General features: G+C 40.5%; 1 protein-coding gene across 1 annotated transcript in view; it reads left to right on the forward strand.

The window, feature by feature from the left end:
- Window positions 1-2158: 2158 nt before the first annotated feature.
- LOC149312438 (NADH-cytochrome b5 reductase 3-like) overlaps window positions 2159-24767 on the forward strand; it is a 29463-nt gene continuing 6854 nt past the window's right edge. Inside the window, exons 1-7 of the mRNA XM_089524638.1 lie at window positions 2159-2266; window positions 14749-14880; window positions 17256-17328; window positions 19868-19974; window positions 21101-21230; window positions 24503-24586; window positions 24680-24765. Of these exons, the coding sequence (XP_089380764.1) occupies window positions 2246-2266; window positions 14749-14880; window positions 17256-17328; window positions 19868-19974; window positions 21101-21230; window positions 24503-24586; window positions 24680-24765 (633 nt within the window). The 5' untranslated portion in view covers window positions 2159-2245. The remainder of the gene's footprint in view (window positions 2267-14748; window positions 14881-17255; window positions 17329-19867; window positions 19975-21100; window positions 21231-24502; window positions 24587-24679; window positions 24766-24767) is intronic.

Consider the following 24767-nt stretch of genomic DNA (forward strand, 5'->3'; position numbering starts at 1 on the left):
ATAAGTAGGACATGTCCTGGAAAAGGAGAATTTCTGGTCACCGTGAATGGTGTGAATAATGGAGTTCAGGATTTGAATTATTTATTTTATAGTGTGAGGTTGGGACCTCTTGCTGTGTTGTGTGAGGTTGGAATATGTGGTGGAAAATGTCTCCATTGAGAGTAACTTTGTCTTTCAAGAAACCATCCATCCTATATCCATTTATCCAGGAGTAAGGACCATTGAATTCATTGGGACATTCTTCTGAGTAGGCATGTGTAAAATTGTACTATAAATTCACTGGGGGCTTTTCATACAACAGAGTTATAATACTTTGCTGTTGTTCTATGTCTTCAAGTCATTTCTGACTTATGGTAACACTAATGCGTGGCATATCATGGGGTCCACTTGGCAAGTTTTGTTTAGAGGGAGATTGCCATTGCCTTCCTCTGAAGCTGAGAGAGTGTGACTTGCCAAAGGTCACCGGGTCGGTTTCCATGGCTGAATGAGAATTCAAATCCTGGTCTCCAGAGTTGTAGTCCAATGCTCAGACCACTGCACCATGCTGGCTCTCCAATTATAATACTAAGATTTCACTTTAACTGCCGTGTTCCACTCTATGGATTTCTAGGATTTGTAGTTTTGTGAGAGGTACTTAAACTTCTCCAAGAGAAAGGTCTAGTGCGTCCACAAACTACAAACTCCCTGATTCTCCAGTGTCCATATGAGCTTCCAAAAAACCAACCCCAAGGGGCCAGAGGTCCATTTCTGGTTTTGAAAAACAGATTGTGAAAAAATGTCACAACAATTCAGAGGAGAATGGCTACTCCTGCAATCATAGAACATTCTAGAATGTTCCAGAAAAGGCTATTTGCCTCTTCCTTTGGCCAGAGCCACAAAAAGGGCCCCAGGGCAGGGGGCCACACTTTGCCTATCTATTTTTCATACCCCATAACATTTCACAGGTATTATTGAGGAAGAACGCATGCACCTAGGCTATGTCTACACTGCAGGAATATAATCCACTTTGAAACCGCTTTACCCGCCATGGCTCAGTCCTACGAAATTCTGGGGACTGTAGTGTGTTTGTGAGACATTTAGCCTTCTCTGTCAGAAAGAGCTCTGGTGCCACCACAAACTACAAATCCCAGGATTCCCTAGTAGCACTGAACCAGGGCAGTTGAAGTGGTATCAAATCAGATTATATTTCTACAGTGCTCCTTTAAAACGCTGAGGCAAAGTGAAGTTAGTGGGGCAATAATGCTCAGTGAGAGCAGAAAGAAGACGCCCTAGGTTTTTTATTTATTAAATTTAATTCTTTTAAAATTATATATATATATATATATATATATATATATATATTTAAAAATTATATTTTAAAATTATATTTTAAAAAATTATATTAAAAATTACATTGTTAAAAATTATTGTTAAAATTCTTTAAACATTTTCATCTATTAAATTAAATTAATAAATATTAATATTAATAAATATCATTTTATTTATTAAATTAAATCATTTTTACATATTTTAAATTATTTTAAATATCATTAAATTATTAAAATTTATTTAAAATATTATTTTTATTATTATTTTGTAATTTAAATGTGTGGCTGTTTGTTTTTTAATTTTGCTGCTTGTTTCTGTCACAGATATGTATATATATATATATATATACACATATACATTCTTATAGCGCTGCTATTCCGCTTTAAGGGCTCTCTCTGGCTGCCTCCCGTTGCATTTTGGGATTTGAAGTTTAATCCGGGGGCATTGAGAATCCTCAGCCAGAGAGCTTTTAGGCCTCACTGGACTACAAGACCCACAATGCAACAGGAGGCAGCCAGAGCAGTAGAAGTGGAAGAGCATCGCTATAAGAGCGTAGCGCGGTAATGTGGTCAGTGATAAAGTGGAATTACTGTTGATGAGTCACATGAGTACTAAAAACATGACTTGTGTCGTGTTATGGTGACTACAACTCCCGGCATCCCCTGCGACAGCTCTTCCGCTTCACAGAATGGAAAACCGCCTCCTTATCCTCCGAGAGCCAAACCCAGCCAAGGCCCCGCCTTCCTTTGTAGGTGATAGGCTCCATGAAGGGGGGCGGGGCGTACTGAGCCTCAGCGATTGGTCTGCTTTCCTGCCAGTCCTCGGGATGGACAAGCGAAGAGAGGAGGCGTGGCCAAGGCAAAGCAGGGCAAGGCGTATCCCTGGCTGGGAGGCTCAGTGCTGATTGTGTTGCCGCGGGGAGCGGTTGGCTGGAGCCATGGGGTCCTACCTGAGCACGGTAAGACTGGCCTGCTGCCTTTTACAGGCCCCCAGTTGTGCAGCCAGGCTCTTTCTTTCCTGCTTGGGGTGCCCCCTCTTTGCGCATGCGCAGGCTCTGGACTGGACTTTGCAGAGACACACCCCTAGAATGCTTCCTAAACCTTGCTGCTTTTGTTGTTGTTTCTTAATTTGTTGTTGTTCTTGTTGTGTGTCTCCTTCAGGTCTTTAACAACTCAACGAAGATTTCTTGGCAAGTTTCATCAGAGGGGGTTTGCCTTGGCCATCCTCTGAGGCTGAGAGAGTGTGACTACTTGCCCAAGGTCACCCCGTTGTGGATTTCAATCCATTTCAACCCAGTGGGTTTCTATGGCCGAGCCAGGATTCGAACCCAGCTCCCCAGAGTGGTTGAATTTCAAAGATAGAGCCGTGTTACCCTGCAGAATCAGTACGTAGAGAGAGATCTTGTAGCACCTTTGAGACTCACAGAGGTCCAAAACACACTGCAGAAATAATCCGGTTTGAGACCGCTTTAACTGCCACGACTCAGTGCTAGAGAACCCTGGGAACTGTAGTTTTTGGTGGCACCAGAGCTCTCTGACAGAGAAGGCTGGATGCCTTGCAAAACTACAGTTCCCAGAATTCCCTAGCATTGAGCCAGGGCAGTTAAAGCGGTCTCGAACTGGATTATTTCTGCAGAGTGTTTCCCACCTGAAAGAAAGAAATTGGCAGCATGAGCTTTCCTAGACTTCAGTCTACTTCCTCAGATGCATTTGGTGGAAGCCAGGGACAGACACGTATATGCTATTAGTATGTGAGGATGTATATATGTCTGTCCCTGGCTTCCACTCCACCAAATGCATCTGAGGAAGTAGATTAAAGTCTAGGAAAGCTTGCTCTGCCAATCTCTTTCTTTCAGTCAGTCTCAAAGGTGCTACCTGCTCTCCAGAGTCATAGTCCCAACACTCAAACCACTATACAACACTACCTGTCTCATTTCCATTGCAAAATAAATACACTTCACACCTTGTATTGCAATATTTGTTATTTATTTTATTTTATTTCTACCCCACCTTTCTCCCAAAAAGGGACCTAAGGTAGCTCTCAATGCAAAATGTATAAAATACTATGTACTAGACTGATTTTACTCTCCATTTTGTAGATTTGGAGGTTGAAGGTGATACCAGGGCTGCATCCATGCTGCAGAAATAATCCGGCCTGACACCGGTTTAACCGCCATGGCTCAGTGCTTTGGAGTCCTGGGATTGTAGTTCAGCAAAGCTCTGGTGCCATGGCCAACTATTCCATAACACTGACTATGGCAGCTAAGCCAGTGTCAGACCTGATTATTTCTGCAGTGTGGATGCAGCCCAAATTGGTAGCCAGCCTCCCTGCATCGGTTGTTGTGTGCATTCAAGTCATTTCCAATTTATGGAGATCATGGGGTTGTTGGTTTTTTTGGCAGGTTTCTTCAGGAGCGGGAGGGGGGTTGCCATTGCCATCCTCTGAGGCTGAGAGTGTGTGACCTAACCAAGGTCACCCAATGAGTTTCCATGGCCAGAGCCGAGATTCAAACCCTGGTCTCCAGAGTCAAAGTCCAACAACACTCAAACCACTGCACCATGCTGGCCTTAAAGTTTAATTCTGTTTTAATTCTCACCACCTTGTATGTTTTAGTTGTATTCTTTTAAATTGTGAGCTGCTTTGAATCCCAATTTTGTGGGGGAAGCGGGATATAAATAAATATAATAACAATGGAATGGGAAACTTTTTTGTATGGGTTGACAAAGGATTTTTAGCACTTTTTCCTGATGAAGAAGCCCAGGGAGTTTTGAAAGCTTGCAACATGTATTTCATGCATTTAGGTTGGCCCAGAAAAGAAAAAGGATCACTGTTTTGTGGATTTGGGATATTATTGTACTTGACAAAGGGTGGTGCATGTTGTTTGGGGCCGAGCAGTGCCTGGATGACAGACAGTGTGGTGTAGTGGTTTGAATGTTGGACTAGGACTCCAGGAAACCAAGGTTCAGATCCCTACTCAGTCATGGAGACCCACTGAGTGACTTTGGGCAAGTGACACTCTCAGCCTCAGAGGAAGGCAAGGGCAAACCTCTTCTGAGCAAATCTTCCCCCATGATAGTTTTGCCCTAAGGTTACCATAAGTCAGAAAAGACCTGAAGGCAAACAACAGAATCAATAGAGCCTGCATGCTTGGATTAAAGTGGAAAGACTAGTTTGGGAGGTGGGGAATGTGAGATGCAGAGGCCTCTTCTCCTCCTCTCAGCTGCTCCAGAGCCTTTTGGGCAGGCATTGTGACTCATCGCCCTTTGACAACTCACAGGAAAAATACTCGATTTTCCTGGCATTCCCCACCACTTTGGAACATACTTTGTTCCTACCCACCCAGCAACACCCTTTTTAGAAAGCAAACCCACAGAACATCAATATGTGTCCTTCGTTTTTGTAAGGAAGAAGGAAATATTGCACTTTAGCTATCTTCCTTGTGGAGCGATGGCCTTGATTTAAGAACCCGATAGGTTTGCTTTTTTTGCACTTTTATAACAGCCAAAACAGTCTGAACTTAACCACGTTGGGTAGGAATAGTAGCAGCACCCAAAACTATTATAACCTTTGGTAGGTTGTGTATCAAAACTAAGCAGTTGCAACATGGCCTGTGTGTGTGTGTGTGTGTGTATATATATATATATGGCCTTGAGCTGCATGTGTCACTGATTTTTAGTGGCTGTTGTTGCATAGTTACACCCACTCACAGTCCTTTAAAACAATGCTGTTACAGAGGAATAACTGTCTTGCTTGCCAGAAACACTGTAGATTTGACCTCGTAGCAAGGAACCTGCAGAGGCAGTAATAAGTGCTATGTTCTGGGTCCCTGGAAAAGTGCAGTTTTTAAAACCCTGTATTAGTAAGGTTTTTTCCTCCTAGAAGCTATGTAACTAGTATAGCTTTACATTAATACTACAATCAGTATTTTAGTATAATATTTTCCCTGGGAATGAAGAGCATTTTTTAGGGCCCCAAACACCAAGGACCACTTGAGAGGGTGGACCTTGCAGGAAGACTGTTGCTGTCCATTTGGTGCCATCTATCCAACGAGGAAGGTACAACTGCTGCAATGAATAAACACACACATACATATACAAACACACAAAACCACTGAAGGAACACATGACCCCCAAAGACATAAAGTGACACTAGCTTTTTCTTCTACGAGTTGCAGATGAACCATTACAGATCTAACACTACAGATGGAGCATTCACTTTGTCTTGCACAAATGCGCTAATTTTTATTAGGCAGTTCAAATAGCCAGTTGTCCTTTTTCAAGTGTATGGAGGGGTCAAGCAGTGCTGCACTGATACATTTTGAAATGCAGGCACTCATTTTGATAGGACCTATAACAGCCACCCAAAGAAAAATAACATAACCAACTGTGTTGATCTGTATCAACAAGCCATTGTTAGCAGTTTTGATCTCAACTAACTAGGAGCAGGCATTTTGTAAAGTGTATGGATCTTAATTGCCTATTCAGTTCACTTCCAGACACTTTATACTGCAACAAGGATAGCCCATAACAATATACTGTTGCAAGAAAAAAGTATTTTCTCCCTTCCCTTTTTTGGTTTTTACCATGAAGATTGCAGGTAAACATAGAAGACAGGTAACAGAACCTGGGTGGTGCTAGAGGAAAGTAATATTATTGTCCCTGGTCATCAAAAAAGTCTGACTGCTTTGATCCTGTAAGCCTTGGCTCCACTACACCCTTGGAATCGAGTGAAGTACATGTGTCAGAACAAGCCACACATGTCCAAGGCGCATTAGCCAATTTACATTTGTATCCCCCCTTCTTCCAAATACAGTTGGCCCTCCTTATACACGGATTTTTTATATACAGATTCAAGCATCCACGGCTTGAAAATAGTAAAAAAAAGTATAAATTTCAAGTATCAAACCTTGATTTTTCCATTTTATATAAGGGACACCATTTTGCTATGCCACTGTATTTAATGGGACTTGAGCATACACAGATTCTGTTATTCACAGGGGTTCCTGAAACCAAACCCCAGCTTGCTTCTCTTCTCCATTCCCGCTGGCAAATGCTGTGAAGGTTATTTGTGCCATCTGGTGTAGAATATTGTGATAACTATCTTTCTCAGTCTGTCTGTTTTCCTAGTCATTTGCCAGTGGAAGTGATAGCCCAGCCTTGGGCAGTCAGCAGACATCCTTGATATGTTGAGGGGTGGGATATATATTGCTGTACTGAGATGTGCCTAGGGTTGCCTGCGCTCAGTTTACCTTGAAAGTTCTGCATATTTCCGCTTGGACTTTACAGACCAAATTGACCTCCAAGCTTGGTGGCAATCTTTCAATGATAGCAGAACTGTCTTGCTTTAAGGATTCGCCCTGCCTGCCTTGCTTCATATCTTATCCTGAAAGCACTTGCTTAAGTGCTTCCGAATTGTGGACACTTCAGCAATTTCAAGATGCAGTTGAGGTTTAGCACCTAAGATAAAAAAAAAGCTGTTAGCACACAGTTATCAATTAAGTAGAGGCCAAAATATTGCTGTGTATGTCTGATGTGCATTTGTGATCTCAGCTTTTGGCTGAGGGAGGCTGGTGATGACACAGGATTGTGTTGCTGAGTTTTCTTCTATGGAGGCATGTTGCCCTTGGGCAGTGCTGTTCAAGAGTTCTAGTTAGTGGAAGGGTGCTGGTCCCTGAGCCATCTGCAGTTGGTCCCTGGAGAGCCTTCAGGAAAGAAGGAAACAGTTGTGCCCAGTGGGCACAAATATGGTGCTGGTCCTTGACATGGGGAGAATGCTGTTCCCCTACATCTGATAGCTACTCAGGGGTTTCCTTTTGAAGAAGGGTGCCATCTTGATAGGCAGAAGCCCATTTGTCCTCTTCTCTTCAATTCATTCACCTTTCCTCACTCTTCTGTTTTTGCTCATGGCTTTCTCTCCGTCTTCAGGTTAGCCTCCCCTTTTCCTTTTGCAGTAACAGCAACACCAAACTCTTGGATGTTCTGGATAGCTTTGATAATGCTCCATCCATGAACATATTGAAATAAAATGAGAAAGGGAGTTCTTTGTACACATCATTTTTTTAACTGTCATCTTCTTTTGTTTCATTTCCCCCAGAGTGAAGCTATCAGAGCAAAGGAGAATGGAGGAAGAAGCAAACAAAGAACTTTATACCTTCCATTCTCTTTCTTCTACCCTTTGTGCTCTTTGCTTTCTCTTTTGGGTAGGCTTCCTTGCCTTCTTGCTTATGGGCAGCATTTTAGAGTCTCCTAGGAGATTTGTTCCCCACTGATGCAAATGGGCCCGAACAGACAGGCCAAAATAAAGCTGCTTTGGGTTACTTTGGAGGTATGCTGTTTAAATGCTGCATGCGTCCCAAGAGTCCGGAAGCCATGCTAAAGCAATGCTCCAGTCCTAAGAACTGGAGCGCAGCTTCTGGCCTCTTAAGATGCATGTGTCATTTAAACAACATACCTCCAAAGTGACCTGAAGCAGCTTTATTTTGGCCTGTCTGTTCGGGCCCAATGAAGTGGGATTCTTGTCAAGGTGGCAGGTAAGAGTGAAGGAGATAAACCTTTCTTCCATGGAAAAGTTGCCCTCCTTGCTTTTTCCTAATAGTAATTTTAAAAACCATGGAATTGAGGTCTACTTTGAGCCTGTGTTATTTATTCTCTGTTGCTTACCTTCTTGTACAGTGATAGTCCAGGTCTGGTTTGGGGCTTACTACTAGGCCTGTAAAAACAAAAAAACAAAACAAATAATCCCAACCAGAAATGATTTCTAGTCAGCTTCTGTTTTCATTTGGTGGGGAGAGGCTGAAGGATCTGTACCCCTTTCCTGATTAAAAACAGCTACTCCTGGAAGTGGAAATGGAAAAACTGGTATGTTTTTTCAGTTCTAACATTTACCAGAGGACCACAGAAAGGAGCTCAGGTGTCACATGCAGACTTTAGGCTGCACTTTGCCTATCCTGGTCAAGGTTAATTTACATTACCTTATCTGTGTGTTTGGGATACATATCCCTTTTGTAATCAAGCCATAGGTTAAAAAAGAAACATACGACATAGCATTTGTGACTGTGTCTACTTCATCTTAGCTAAACATGTCAGTAGGAGAAAGGGTCCTATGGCAGGAGTGCCTTGCAAGTGTTTCATAAGTTTCTGAATTTTTGCAGTCCATTTTTGCAGTCCGAAATTGCCTTTTCCCCCTTTAGCAGTCATTTCAACCCTCCTTCTGGCCACTGTCTCAGTCCTCTCCAAAAACCATTCTCCGAGTGCTATATTTGAATCGGCTACATGCTGCTCAGCACTTACCACACCCTAAATCTGGAGCCAGGAATTCTTAACTAAGGTCCTGCATAATGTTGAAAACTTTAAGAATAGCAGCTTACTGTTTTGTAAACTATGTTTTTCCCTCTTCTTTTATTGTTTAGCTTTTTCTGACAAATAACCACCATAAAAGAAGAGGGGAAAACATACTTTTTCTGACAAATAACATATAGACGTCTAAAGTCTTTACTTGTGAGATGGAGAAGGCCTGCCAAGCTGTGAAAGTATAAGAAATTGATGCAGATGTCTTAAATGTATTCACCATCTCATACCTTCAGTGTTTACTTTGTAAGGGACAACTATTATGTTGACATTATTTTAATACTATGGGAAGGTTTTCCTTCTTTTTAACTGAATCCCATAATGCTATTTTTTTTCCTTTTATTGATGTAATCCTGCCTCGGTCCGCAGGGAGAGGTGGGAAATATAAATAAAAATTATTATTATTATTATTATTATTAAATTAACTGCCTCTGTATAACAAACAACACGTTTGCTTATCATTTGTAAAAGGGCTATTTTAGTGGTGGGTTTCAAAACTGTCCCGGCTGTATGTACCAAATTCCTTTAGCACAGTCCTAACATGATGTAGGGGTCTGAGCATCAAATTGTGATTCTGGAGACCAGGGTTCGATTCCCAGGTCGGCCATGAAACCCGCTGGGTGACCTTGGGCAAGTCACAGTCTCTCAGCATCAGGAAAGCAGTGGCAAACCTATGAACAAATCTTGCCAAGAAAACCCAATGATGGGGTCACCATAAGTCAGAATTGACTTGAAGACACACAGCAACAACAATAAAGACCAAATCATTCCTCCTTGCCATCTCTTGGTAGTTAAGGAGCAAAGGGTCTTCTACTATTTGTACTTGGAGGCTGGCGTGGGCCCTTTCACACTACACACTTACAGTAGAGCACCATGATACCGCCTTAATTGCCATTGCTGCATCCTGTCAAATCCTGGAATTTGCAATTTAAGGGGGGGGGGCAATTTGAATTCTCAGTGGAAGAGATCTAGTGCCTCATAAAACTACAAATCCCAGGATTCCATAGGATGTTTCCATGACAGCTGTAGTGGAATTCTATAATTGTTTAATGTGATAGTGCCCTGAATCACAGGAATAACCATAATACTTCCTCGTGTGTTTCTGGAACTGATATTTTGGCTACCTGCATCAACATTTTCCCTAGTATGCCAATTGGATTGTGATGTTGGTCAGTACTTGAGCTGTCCAATGTTGGGATCAAGTACTGACCGACATCACAATCCAATCTCTGTCTCTTTCACGCCAAGGGTTCAACCAATGTAACTGATTATTTTTAATTCACGTCTGGCTTTCATGTAGCTTTTGTCTTCTTCTGGGTACACGAGGTATGTGGCTCCCATCCAAAGCCAATAGGGTGTTCCTCTCATTGCCAATGTGACAGTTTTAGAGTTACAATTTTTGTGTCATCACAAGTACCTGTATAATTGGATAGGGAACTCTGAAATAACGTATGCTGTATTTTGACCCACAAAATATAACATGGTGCCGAGGGGAGGGTTATTGTCTTTAAAAGCAGCCATTTCTCCCTTGTAGGGAATGTTTGACTGATTGATGATGAACTGGAGTGAGGGCAGCAGTTGTCAAGTGTAGTGAGTAGAATGGCAAGGGCTGGGCCCAGGTTTCTTGGAGAAGAAAGGTATAATAATTAAAATAATAAAATTAGATCACATTTCTTTTTTTCTAGTGCAAGGGGAGTAAGTTATAAGAACGAATATGTTCTTTGGGTAATGATTATTCTGTGCCACTTGCGTCAGCAAGACTGTGGTCAGAATATTGGCCAATAGCTTTCAAATTCTCTCCGATTGCAACAAAACATTGAGAATAAGACAGTTTATCTTTCATACTGGAGAGCAGAGAAGAAAGCTTCCTGCCATTAGTGATTGATGAACATTATCACAAGCTCTGGGAATATCTAATATTGTGGCTGGATGTTCTTGATTGCTTCAACACCATTAACTTGTATCCAAACAAGAACAACAGCGTTCATTCAAGTAAGAAGGAAAATATGTTGTTCTTTGGGGGTGCTTGTGCTTTGGTGGTTTTAATATAAAATGTTAGCAATGGGAAGCAGATGTTTATTGTGCTCAGGCCATTTCTAGATGTCCTTGTAACAGAGTTGATAGAACAATCCTATTTATCTTTGTTCAGAAATAGATTCCATTGAGGTCAGGGAGACTTACCCTGAGGAATGTGGGTGCAGGGTTACAGCCTTGGGTTGAAAAAGGTTGTAGTGGGCCTTCAAGTCAATTCTGACTTATGGCAACCCCAAGGTCATGGGATTTTCTTGGCAAGGTTTTTTCATAGGGGGTTTGTCTTTGCCTTCCTCTGAAGCTGAGATAGTGTAACTTGTCCAAGTGGATTTTTGTGGCTGAGTAGGGATTCAAACCCTGTTCTTCAGAGTTAGTCCAGCACTCAAACCACTACACCACACTGTCCTCCATTGAAAAAGTTCCTGACTCTTAATGAGGGTTTTGAAAGCTAGTTGTCTCTCAGATCTACAGCTGCAGATATATTTTCATATTTACTGGTAGAAAGCCATTGTTGAAATGCTTGACTTTACTAAGGAATCCTCAGAGCCAAACTAAAAACAATATTTCTTGAAGCTGGGAGGATTATATGCATCCTTTGATGTATGGGCACTATTCATTGTTAGCTGTTGGAGATGTGGTAGCATTGAAGAGCCTGACTTTGTGATGAAGTTGCACTGTTTGGCTTTTGAAAAGTGGCACATACAAGCCAGAGCAGTGCCGGTTCAAAGTAGAACTTAGGGAAAGTTACTGTTTTAGACTACAACCTTTCGAATCCCCTGGTAGCTATGGTGACTAGGACCTGTTACAGACTGCCAAAATAAAGCTGCTTCGGGTCTCTTTGGAGGTATGCTGTTTAAATGATGCATGCATCCTAAGAATCCGGAAGCTGCACCAAAAGCTGCACTCCAGTGCTTAGGAATGGAGTGTGGCTTTGGCGCGACCTCCGGACTCTTAGGACCCATGCATCATTTAAATAGCATACCTCCAAAGAGACCCGAAGCAGCTTTATTTTGGCAGTCTGTAATAGGCGTTATTCTGGGAGATGTATTCTGAAAACATAACTTTTTGTGTTATTCAAAGGATATACAGACATAATTCTTAGATCCCATAGTGGGCCTCATCTCTTCCAGCATTTGAAAACATCTGTCTGGTATCCCTTACGATGTGGCACCTTTTGTTCTGTTGAGCCCATTGGATGAAAAAATAACTGAAGGAGGAGTTGCCAAATTTGCAATGGCTTGAACATGGCATTAATGGGCTAATGTGCTTAGGGTGTGGCATTACATTATGAACATTGGTGCCTGTACGGCATGACCATCCAAAAATAACTGATTGGATCAGCTTTGTCTTTAGAGTGCTGAGTGACTTTGGAGTCACATGTTCAACTCTGCACCCACAGTTGATGTAATCTCATACAGAATAGTCCAGGGCACTGGAAATTATTTGGTTCCCAATTGGTGAGGCACGTACTATTTAATCTCTCCTAAATAATACTCATTGAACTAGGAGGATGAAGAAATTGCAAGATCTTGAATACCAATGGCACTCCGCATCCAGGAAATATGATGCCAGTCCCTGGCAGATTGGGGGCAATGCCAGTCTGCCACATGAGATAGTTTAAGAAGCACTGGTTTAAACGAAACTGGGATTTTGGAGGAATAATAAACTGGTAAAATGTACCACGGATATTTTGTCCATGTATGCAGCACCTGGGGGAAAAAATCTGAAATGATTTCATGACGTTTTCTCTGTTATATGTAGGGTTGCCAGAATGAAACGTGGAGATATTTCCTATGCTTTTATTGGTTGTGTAGAAGAGGGCATTTTAGCAAGTGATGTTTGTTATCTGGTTGCATGACAAGCAACACTTGTTGAAATTGCCTCTTCTGCACAGCCACTGAAGATATAGGAGCCCTCTTGTTTTATTTCCTGAGAATCCTAGTTGGATGAGGTAACTTTTCTCCATGCTTTGCAACTTATAAGGATAATTGGGAATTAAATCATGGAAACTGACAACATATGTCTTATTTGAGAGTAGGAAAAGTCTGGTTCTGACCTTGCCTATGCCCCCAATCTTTTTGTGTAGCTCTGCACTCCTTCAGGTTTCCCCATCACTTTGACTTGAATGAATGGATAAACGGACAAATGAATGAACCTCAGTTTCCCCTATTGTAAGCTTCCATAAGCAGCAGGTCATCTTTTGAATAGGTTTCAGTGGGCCATCCATTGTTTAGCATTTTTTTAAAAATGGTTTCTCAGAACCAGACATGACCTCATTTTTAGAAAATTGGCCCCTTGGCCCACTGCAGTTGTCCATCCTTGATCTTGTTACGGAGCCTTTTAAATAACACTATTATACTGCTATGTTTCACTTTTAACTGCCATGAGCTGGAGTCCTGGGGTTTGTAGTTTGAGGAGGCAGTAGAGGAGCTCTCTCACTGGGAATTCTAAAACCTCTCTGTAAACTACAGATCCCAGGATTCTTTAAGGTGTTGCCATGACAATTGAACTAGGCTCATAGCACTGTGTCTAGTTTGAAAAGGGTCCCATATAGAGTGTTCAGGTGAAATTCAGGTAACATATACACTGCAGGATTAATGCAATTTGACACTGCTTTAACTGCAATGGCTGAATGCTATGGAATTCTGAGATTTATAGTTTTGTGAGAAATTTAGCCCTTGTCAGAGAGGTCTGGTGCCACAACAAACTACAAATCCAAGGATTCTCCCATGCAAGGTGTTGTCAACACACACACTTCCATTCTAAGAGGTCATCTTGTAAAATTGGATGCTGACCAGTTGTCTCTCAGTGACGGAGCACAAGTGCATGATGCACTGGGCATGCACATCTTGTTCCTGTGACCTAGCATACATTCTGTGTAGCATGCACATGGTGTGCCAAGATACGCATGTCCATTCTAATGTATATATTGATCCATATTGTAGTGATTTCTGTCACTCATCTCTTCACTTTCACTTCGCAACCTGTACGATGTATAGAATGTTCTATTCCATTTTGTGTTCAATTATTTCCCTGTATATTACATAGCATCTTGATAGAAAGGTAATCAACAATAACTACTATTGTAACTAAAATATTATTGCTGCTGCTGTTGAGTGTTATGTAGGTGGGGTGGTGATGTACAAACCTGAGCAGGTCTGGATCAGTTCCTGAGTCAGAGATCATCTAGAAATCATACATACTCTGCCTTGAATTATGTGGTGGGGAAGAGATAGAATATAAATGAAAGAAATAAAATAGATCCCTGGATCTAATTTTGGCTTAGATTAAACACGTGTTCTCTTTAAACTAAGGAGACATGTGTGTATTGTTTGTATATTTATATCATGGCTGCTGGCCAACCATCCTTTCTAATAAGCAAATTGCTAGTAAATAGCCCAGAATGGTTGGCTAATGGGATCCAGCAGTTTGAAATCTCTGTATGTGTTTGAATGGACTGTAAGTTGGAGTTTGGGAAAGATGACAGACCAGTGAAGTGGGTGGCCAGGTATGCTTGTATGTGAAAAATAGGACTAGACATTAAGAGGCAAGGAGAAAGTGAGAATTGTTACATTGGGGAACTGGAGTGGGGTTGTAGATCTGTTGTTTGTTCCCATTTATGCTGTACATGCACTTTTATAGAGCAAATATTACAAAATTACTAAAAAAGTTGTCCCTTGGGATTTCTCACTGTTCAGGAATAAGGAGCTTGTGTTGTATCTATGAATGTGTATTTCTGCCTATCAATGACAATATTTATGAGAACAAGTTCAAAGATCACCTGAGCTACTTCCAAATTCACCCTCACTCTCCTTAATTGTGAATGTCAGCAAATGTAATACTGCCTGAGCTTCCATTTTAATAGGAAGAAATTAATATGTTTAACAACATACACTGTCTTTGTAATAAATATGTTACATTTATAACAGGATGTTACTAATGAGGTGTTTTCTACTCTAGTGAATTCTTTGCTCATAGCTGTTTACTGAGGTGGACTAGTTTCTCTTCATTTTTTCAGTAGTGGTAGTGATTTTAAAGTCTGTCTTCTTTTTTTATGTTACAGCTGGGAAATGTCGCAATTTCTCCAATATATTTTGTGATCAGCTTGATCATGAAACTGTTCTCCAAGCCTCGTCCTGCTATTACCCTCGAGAATCCAGATGTGAAATATGCATTAAGGCTGATAGACAAAGAGGTAAGAAATACATTAGTTCCACTCACATTTGTGCACATAGCTAAAATAAGCACAAGATATGAAAGTGGTTCTAATGGCTGTAATAATTTCAGCACATTGAAGTAAATGTAAGATTGAACTGTAGTCAATACAGTGTCAGCTATTAAGGGGAATTCCCCAAAGGTTTGTGCTTTTGGACTAATTTACACTTATGGAAGTAGTGTGTGGCATTACAGAGTTTCAGCATGTAAGGGAAGGAGGATGGCTTTGTGTCTAACTTCTCCTCCATGTTTAAACCACATGATTGTGAAGGGAAAAAACACAAATATGTCTGGTTTCCAAAGGGATTGATTTTGTTAGACTAATGCAGCAAAACCAACCGAAGCCTAATCTGCACTGCAGATTCAATATCCAGTCAGCCCTTCTTATACACGGATTTTTAATACTGTACACGGATTCAAGCACCCATGGTTTGAAAATGTTCCAAAAAGTAAAGATTTCAAATATCAAGCCTTGATTTTCCATTTTTATAAGGGGCACCATTTTGCTATGTCATTATACAGTATTTAATGGGACTTGAGCATCCACAGATTTTGTTATACACGGGGGATCTTGCAACCAAATCCCAGTGTATAACAAGGGTCCACTGTAATTTGACACTGCTTTAAATGCCATGACTCAATGCTATGGAATTCTGGGCTTTGTAGTTTTGTGAGCTGTTTAGTCATCTCTGTCAGAGAACTCTCCTGCCAGAATAAACTACAAATCTCAGGATTTCATGGGATGGAGGCATGGCATGAAATCCTGGGATTTGTAGTTTATTCTGGCAGGAGAGTTCTCTGACAGAGATGACTAAACAGCTCACAAAACTACAAAGCCCAGAATTCCATGACAAGAGGTGTCAAATTGTATTTTTTCTATAATGTAGATTAGACCAAAGAGTCCTGTGTCATTTTAATGGCTAAAATATTTTTTTACAACATGAGCTTTCAGAGACCAACTTGCAAGATCGGGGAGCAGTTCCAGACACAATATTATCTTCCTCTCACTCTGTCTCACTGAACTTTATGGCTTCGGACATAGTTGCTAGATTTTCCTAACCCTCTTTTGTTTTCTCTGTGATTTTTTTCTGTCATTTTTCTTACCATTATGGGGGAACAAAGAATGAATAGCTGCACAATAGCTGCTTCTAATCTCTAGCCGCCATTTCCTCTGTTGAGAAGTGCTGTGGGCCATGAATGCATGTGATGATTGTGGCAGTGTGGTATCTCACATGTGCAGCTTGTACAAAGCACATCAAAAACGCAAATGGAAGATTGACACGACCCAGTAGAAGTTTTCAGACATGATGTTTTTCAATAGCACTGTTTTCCCAATTTTTAGTATGTGTTCAAAGTTTTTTGGGGGGTAGGGAGTGTATGTATATGTATTTATTGATTTTTTTCCCATTGTGTTTCCAGTGGAAGCCCTAGTGGGCTGAGAGGTGATACATAAATGGTTTAAATAAAATAAGTAAAATAAAAGTTTCCAGTTGTTAATTTATGTATGCCTGTTTGTAGAACATTAACTCAGAAGTGCAAAGAGGTTAATTAATCTCTTCTTAAAGAAATTCATAAAATAGTGTCTTCACTGCCTGCCTTCCAAAATGATTTAATCATGCGTACTCAACTATAAGTCAACCTCATGTATAAGTTGAGGTCAGGTTTTGGGGCCAAAATTAGGGATTTTGCCATGACTCGTGGATAGGTCGAGAGTAAAACTTGGAGGTTCCTTCAGTGTGTGTATGTGTGTGTGTGGCAAGAGAGACTCTCACTCAGGCTTTTTGCTTCATCATTTCAGCTTTCATTTCAGCCAGACGCAGGGGCAGGAGATGGACTCCTAAACAAACAGCAATATCAATCAATCGCTGCTCCTCTCCGCACAGCATGGCAAAATCTGAAAGAGCTGCTGTCACATTTCCATAGCGACCCGTAAATAAGTCAGTCTGGGATTTTGGGCTCAATTTTTGGACACAAACCTTTAGACTTATAGACAAGTATATACGGTAACTCATGGAGTGATACAATATTTTAATGTGTAGTTCTTGGTCTATGAACTATATATACACTGTTGTAAATCAAGGTTCCTGTTCAAAAGTCTTGTCACTTTTCAGTTGTGTTCTGGTAATGGTTCACAGAGGGTAGCCTGGAGGAAATTTCTCTTAATAGAATGCAGATCTGTGCCGATTTACATTCTTCATGAACAAGTATGTTTATTTCCTAAGTAAATAGATTCTGCTTGAAAATTAGTTAATATTCCAGTTATAAATATGTGCAATGGAAGAAAATAATGTTAGACTAGAATATATGTAATCTTTAGAAATGACTTTGCTGTTTCTTTGTGTGGTTTTTTCACAGACTATCAGCCATGATACCAGAAAATTCCGTTTTGCCCTGCCAAGTACAGAACACATTTTGGGCCTTCCTGTTGGTATGTTGTTGTTGTTGTTTTTTTAATGTGAGGGAAATGGGCCCTTTTTAGAGTCTAATGACCGACCATGCATTTAACCAAATGACTCTGAGAAGGAAAGAGTATGGCTGTTCCAATTGTTTGGTTGAATTTAAGTTTGCAGAAAAAAGAATTCTGTAGACTGCAACTCCATCCCCTGCTTTGAATGTCCACAAACATGGCTGCATTTCACCCTTGGTCAAAGGATTTGAGGTTCAAGGAGAGGGGGAAATCAGGCTTCATTTCTTTAACAAAAATGGTTAAAGTTGTTCTTTGACACAAGGTATTACCAGACAGCATACCTCTGTTTAAAAAAATAAAAATAGCTAGTTAATGCTTCCCCCCCCCCCATTATTATTTTTTTGTTTTGTTTTGCTTGTTTTTTTCTGTTTTTAACAAGGATATGGAGATATTGAGAAAATTTTGCTACTTACCTCATGTTAGTGGTGGAAATCATCTGCCAGATTTTGAAAGGCAAATGTAACTCTAAAAATTCTAAATCTCTATTGGAGAAGATTGAATAATTCTAATTTACCCTTTGTATGTTTTCATGGGTAATAACTACTTAACAAAACTGTTGTCACCAAATTGTATATTTAATTTGAATACAATAATGCTGTATTCCTAAAGCATTTTATTTATTTACTATATAGTCCAATTTGTTTGTTTTCTGTTTCAGTTGCAGCATAATGGTGGTTATTCTTTTTGTGTTTTGACAAAAGCAGTCTTACCCCAAACCAATGTACACCAAACCCTTTGGATCTGAACTCTCATCATCCCCAGCAAACATGGGCATTGGTGAGAGATTATGAGAATCAAAGTCCAAGATTTCTGATTGGCATCACTTGCGGAAGGTTGGACCAAAGGGTCTCAAATAATAGAACTGATTTAAAGAAATCATTCCTGCACCTAAAGGCTTGGTTCTGCCAGCAGGAAAGTATGCAGCAAGTAACTGTGCTTATCACAATAAGATCTGAGTCTGTGCCTAAGTGGAAGATCTCCTCGAAACCTATGTGGGATCCCTTGAATTCCGGCATGGAAACAAAAGAAGGGAATATACAAAATAAAAGCCAATGGTAATAACTGTAAGGAGGGGTATTGTCCAGCTAGTTCTCAATATTCCTGATCTGAAAGGAGCCATGTTTTTCTTCATCTTTTTATACAATTAGCAAATCATAAAGAGTCTTTTCTTTCCAAATTTAGTTAAACTCACTGCCTTGAATCCCATTCTAGGATAAATAAATATAGTTTCTGTGTCTTTTGAGTTCTGCCCACTCCTGCTTGGCTAGAGTTCATGGAGTGGGCAAAAGCAAACTCTTGCAGCCACCTGCCTTCAGCCCATTCTCCATGCAGCTGATTGCTACTGGGGGTTCAATGCTTTAGCAGATACAGCCACCTGTGTCTCTGGTTGCAGTGCAGTTTCTTTCTTGTTTTGGTAGCTGAACAGAATCTGTAATTGAAGGCAGATGCTTCTTTTGATGCCCCAAAAATAAGCATAGGACAGGCAAGTAGGTGTTGTTGTTCTTAGCATTGCCAAGAGTGGACATTTGGAAATCAAAGGTAGAGAGATGAAATGAAAAGCATTTGTGCTATGCATCAGTCATAGGACAGTAATATAATGATTGCGTGCAATATTTGTAATGCAGTGGTCCACATAATATTTGTTGTGGACTTGAGTGGAATAGAAAAAGCACAGATGTTTGATTCCTCTTCCTTTTCATGTACGGACACTATAAATGTTTCATTATTTGGTTTGCATGCAGTACAGAATATGGTGTACACAGTTGCTTCAGGTGCCCACATCTTTAAAAATTGCCTGCACAACATAACCTGCCCTTCAACGCTGCTCCCTTAGGCTGTAAAAAGGCATATGAATATAATTACTACCTAGGGATGAAATACATCAGCTGTGTTTTAACTATAATAACAGACCTTGGTGTGCTGTATCCAACAATTACTGTTTCAGTGTCTTTAGTTTTTAAATACTTCCTAGAGTTTTGTGCAAATGCAGACAGCTGGTCTGTATCATTTGGCCATGATTGGGGCCTAACTTCCTGCTTCCTTTTATTTCCTCAGATTTTCAGAATTACTAGTGAGACTTGGTTGATCATGGAAGATTTTTTTTTCATGAACTGGATGGAAATAATAAAGCTTGAAGCATTATCTAAAGCAGAAGCAGGTGCACAGAGGATGGGACAGTTTTTGCCCACTCCTGCTATATCAATCTTGGGAGTAATTCTAGAAGTAACATCTTTGGGAATTTTCACATAACCAAGGAGATTTTCCCATTCCCTGCTTTATATAGAACTTTTAAAATTGATATTGCAGCCAAGCAAGCAAAAAGGGGAGAGTGGAAACATTTCATTTGTATTGTGAATGTTTTATTGATTTTACTCCCCCTGATTCTTTTAGGAGAGGGTGATGAAGTATCTAGTAACTTTAAAAAACTGTAAGGATGCATGTCTGAAACTTGAGTGTGTACATTTTAATTAACAGTTAACCTTTTTGTCATTACCTTTAGGACAGCACATTTACCTTACTGCAAGAATTGATGGGAATCTGGTGATCAGGCCTTACACACCAGTCACCAGTGATGATGACAAAGGTTATGTGGATCTTGTTGTAAAGGTAAAGACTACCTGCTTTACCTGTTTGGGGATTATCCCCTCCAGGGCAGTGCCAAGGAAGCACATTTTGAACTAAGGGTGAATACTGCTGGTGACATATGCTTGTGTAGTCCAAGTTTGTGCCAGAGTCTTTCATTTGGGGGATGTTGAGGAAAGAGGTATTCAGCATCTCCTCATGCAGTGCCTCCACAACAGAATGCAGCTTCCAAGCACTGGGCACCATATTTCTGTAACTGGGAGAACAGAACAGCCACTACCTCCCAGGCCTCCATCCAATCCATTTACTTATGCTCATTGGCAATCGGGAAGAGTGATTCTGCTGTCTTTTTCCAACTGTAGAACATCAGCTAGACACTGTCCTGGTGCCTCTTGCCTTCTCCCTAGCCCCTAAATGGCCATGAGAATAGGGATTGGTGTTTGGAAACTTTCTTCCATGAGGGACAAAGGGGATATTACACTAGTGGCGTGCTATAAGTAGAATTGCATTCTGTAACTTCTGCAGTGTTTTTAATATTGGCAAAGCTGATGGAATTGGAGTCCAAAACATCTGGAGGGAGACTATTTTCCAACCTGGCCCTGTGGTAACAATAATTTGAAGCATTCTCTTAAAGCTCTCTGTGTGATATTTGGTCTCTTTTAGAATCCTCACAGATGTTTCGGGTACATGCAAGGGGATCATGGTAAACCTGTAGATCTGGATTTATGAAATCCATGTGTCAGATAGACACATGAAGCATTGTCTTAAAGCTCTCTGTGTGGTATTTGGTCTCTTTTAGAATCCTCACAGATGTTTCGGGTACATGCAAGGGGATCATGGTAAACCTGTAGATCTGGATTTATGAAATCCATGTGTCAGATAGACACATGAACCATTGTCTTAAAGCTCTCTGTGTGGTATTTGGTCTCTTTTAGAATCCTCACAGATGTTTCGGGTACATGCAAGGGGATCATGGTAAACCTGTAGATCTGGATTTATGAAATCCATGTGTCAGATAGAGAGACATGTTCCTAATCCTTATGTTTCTGCCACCTCCATCCCCTTAGATAATCTAAATCTGCTAATTGTAAATTGATTTTTGGCTTTAAAATTGTTCTTTTTCCCAAAAATCTTTTTCTCATTTAAATAGATATATTTCAAAGGTGTCCACCCAAAATTCCCTGACGGAGGAAAAATGTCACAGTACTTAGAGAGCCTAAAGACAGGGGACACTATTGATTTCCGTGGACCCAGTGGATTGCTTGTCTATAAGGGGAAAGGTAAGACTGTTTTTTATCAATAAATATATGCTTATAAGAACTAAAGTACCTCATTTGTGTTTACAAAAAGTGAACTAGTAAACTAGAATAAGAGTAAATTAGTCTAATTTACTCTTGAGCAGAAGGAGACTATGGCTGCATCCACACTGTAGAAATAATCCAGGTTGACATGACTTTAATTGCCATGGCTCAGTGCTATGGAATTCTGGGGATTGTAGTTTTGTGAGACATTTAGCCTTCTCTATCAGAGAGCTTTGGTGCCACAACAAACTACATTTCCCAGAATTCCACAGCATTGAACCATGGCAGTAAGTGGTCTCAACCTGTATTGTTTCTACAGTGCGGACGCAGCCTCTGTTCTCTTTCTTTAGCAGAGTAGTGAGAACATGAAAATTAAACATTTTTTAAAAGAATGCTGTATATAGCTGGCAGGGTTACTCTTGAAGCCTTTTAACACTCTAGAAAGAGTACCTGTGTCTGATTAGATATACAGAAGTGAGTTGTTTTGTTTTTAGACAAGTGCAGGTTGCCATGTGGAGATAATCGATTTGAAACCTGCTGGAATTTCACTTTATAACTGCTGAAGATGCAGGTGTCCAGGCCTACTTTGCCTCAGGTGTTCTGCATATTTTAGACTGGAAAGTGTAGGATTTGGCACTCTTAGAAAACTGGTTCTAATTTTCTAGTTTGATGCTGCATGCCACATAACATGGTTAGTTGCAAAACAGCAGTGTTTCCAGACATTGGTGTTTTCTCCATTAAATTAAATTGTATATATAGAGTATATATAGAGACAGGACAATTTGATTTAATGGAGGTAACACCAGTGTTCTGGAAACATTACTGGAGTCTGACAGATGCTCTGAATTTGTTGTGTGTCTGTGTAACAGCAGACACTGCTTATCTGAATATTTCGGTTGAATATTCAGGTCAAACTGTGTATTCAGAACATTCCTAACTGAAACTGATCATTTTCAGCCTGAACATCCTAAATCATACTAAGAAATCACAAGAGCTTTGGGTGAATTCAGATACCACGTCATAATTTAGCAATAGCAATAGCATGTACATTTCTATACCGCTTATCAGTGCACTTAAGCACTCCCCACGTGGTTTACAATGTGTAAGCTAATTGCCCCCAACAAGCTGGGTACTCATTTTAGTGACCTCAGAAGAATGTATGTTTTAAACTGTATTGTTTTTAATGTTGTAGGCTGCCCTGAGTCCGGCGGGCAATCAATCAATCAATCAATCAATCAATCATGCCAGGCTGGGTCAATGCTGATCCCTGGCTGGTATTGAACTCACAACCTTGTGGTTTGTGAGTGAGTGGCTGCAATACAGGCATTTAATCACTGCACCACCTTTTGATTTTGTGCTAAAAGAATGCATTGCAGTGAGCCGTGACCTGATATGTAAAGCAGAAAAGTGTACAGTTCAGTCATGGTTTAAGTTGTGGCAGTGAGGCCAAAGGTTTATTGAAATAAAACATTTAAGAAGTGAAATCAGGATTTCAAACACCGGGGGACAGTCATAGAGTTCCTTTGGATTTTAAATAACGAACAGTAGATATTCATACACAACAGCAAATAATCATAATTTCTCCTCTCTCCCTTGTAGTGGCATTGTGGCCTCCATAAGCCCACATGCCCAAGGAAGGTCCAGAAAGTGCTTTCATTAGCTGTAAATTCACATCAGCAAACCAGTTCTAGCAGTTTTCATTTCTCCCATTAGCAGGCCTCTTGTAAATTAAGTGGAATTAATTTCCCATTCAGGATTAAGCGATTCCAAAATGTTTTGTATTATAAGAGGGGTAATTCACAACAATGTGTTGTTGCTGGGCAAGTCCCATTTCTTCTCCAGCTACAGTGAAGATTGAAACGAAGATCAGTGGGAAAAGGGAAGCTGACTGATGGAGGGTGACAAAATGGTCTCAGCATCCCTGCTAATCAAAAATCAAAAAGTATCAGTGCTCAGACCCTGCAAAGACCCACTACATCACCACTTTACACTGCTTCCATTCCACCTAGCAACTGCACCCTAAACAACTGTTGCTGCAACATTCCCTCTCCTCAGCATTTTGTTTTCCTGCCATTTTGTGATCCCCTATTTATTATCCCCACAGTAATCCATTATTGTGGATCTACAGTAATAATCCACAGTGTCCCACTCTAGAACAGGTATGAATTGCTCACCAACAGTGATGGAAAGTATCTTCTCCCACAGTCGAGGAGGGAGGAAGAGAAGTTGACAAATCATGGCCAGAATCCTGTGTCACCTAACTATAACTGTTCCATATTAATGACACTACTTTGTCACAGTCTTGACTCTATTTAACTATTGTAAATTTACCAACAACCCCCTTTACCAGACACCAATGCATAGGGAGAAGGTGGTCTATTCTGCTGAGGATCACAGCACAGTTGACTTATTTTTTGATCAGGTTTCTAGAGGTTGGGCTAGGAGAAGTTACTTAGTTAAGTACTTAGTTACCGTAAGTATAAGCTAATACAGGATTCTGGCCATAATATACTTAATTTGTACAGTACATCCTTTTAACATTAAACCAAGGTGGCATTACATTTGAAGGCAGCCAGTGTAGTCAAAAAGCAACCAGTGTAGTGAACTAAACAGCCATGGCTGCAATTTAAAAATTTTCAGTTATTCTTTGCATTCTTGCAAAGCTTATAGTAAGTAAATAAAAGGGGGGAAAAGTTACTAGTAAGACATTCTAGCTGCATCCCATTCTTTCTGTTTCCTGCCTTCTGCTGCCAGCAAAGACTGGATGAAACAGTTATTGCAGCTCTCAAGATGAGCATTTTCCCTATTAGTGCCATACCTATGCTTTTCGCCTTCTTAAAATGGTATGGTAATATGAAAAGAGCTGTGCTGGATCAGACCAAATGTCTGTATTCTGTTCCAGCAGTGGCTATCCAGTAATTCATGGGGAACACAAAGCAGGACACGAGTGCAGTAGCATTCATGTTCCCAGGCATTTGGTACTCAGATGCATCACTGCTGTGATACTGAAGATAATCCATAGCAATAATGATCAGCAGCCATCAATTGCCAGTGTGGCTCTTTGGGAGGGCTAAATTCCTGTCATGCTGAATACATTACAGGATAGAGAGTTCTTCCTCCAGTTTTTATATTCTCCTACACTAGGGTAGGTGTGTGTGTGTTTTCTCTAGTTCATTGGTCTCTCTGTTCTGCCTCTACCCAAGGATTCTCAAGCACTCATACCCTGCTGATTTCTTTCCTTGTTCCTGCAGGTGTATTTGCCATTCGTCCAGACAAGAAGTCTGAACCAGTTCTTAAAAGAGTGAAGCAGGTTGGGATGATAGCAGGTGGAACAGGTATGTGAGAGACTTTTATGTCTTCTTTCTTGTGAGGGATTTCTTGTGATCTTGATCAGGTTTGATTGACTGGCTATTTTTGTTCCTTTAAAGGAATTACCCCAATGTTACAGCTGATCCGAGCTATTGTGAAGGACAAAGATGATCCCACTGTTTGCCATTTACTTTTTGCTAACCAGGT

This window comes from Sceloporus occidentalis, unplaced genomic scaffold, assembly GCF_023333645.1.
Source record: "Sceloporus occidentalis isolate IW3139 unplaced genomic scaffold, rSceOcc1.0.p SCAF_5, whole genome shotgun sequence".
NCBI classification, from domain to species: domain Eukaryota; kingdom Metazoa; phylum Chordata; class Lepidosauria; order Squamata; family Phrynosomatidae; genus Sceloporus; species Sceloporus occidentalis.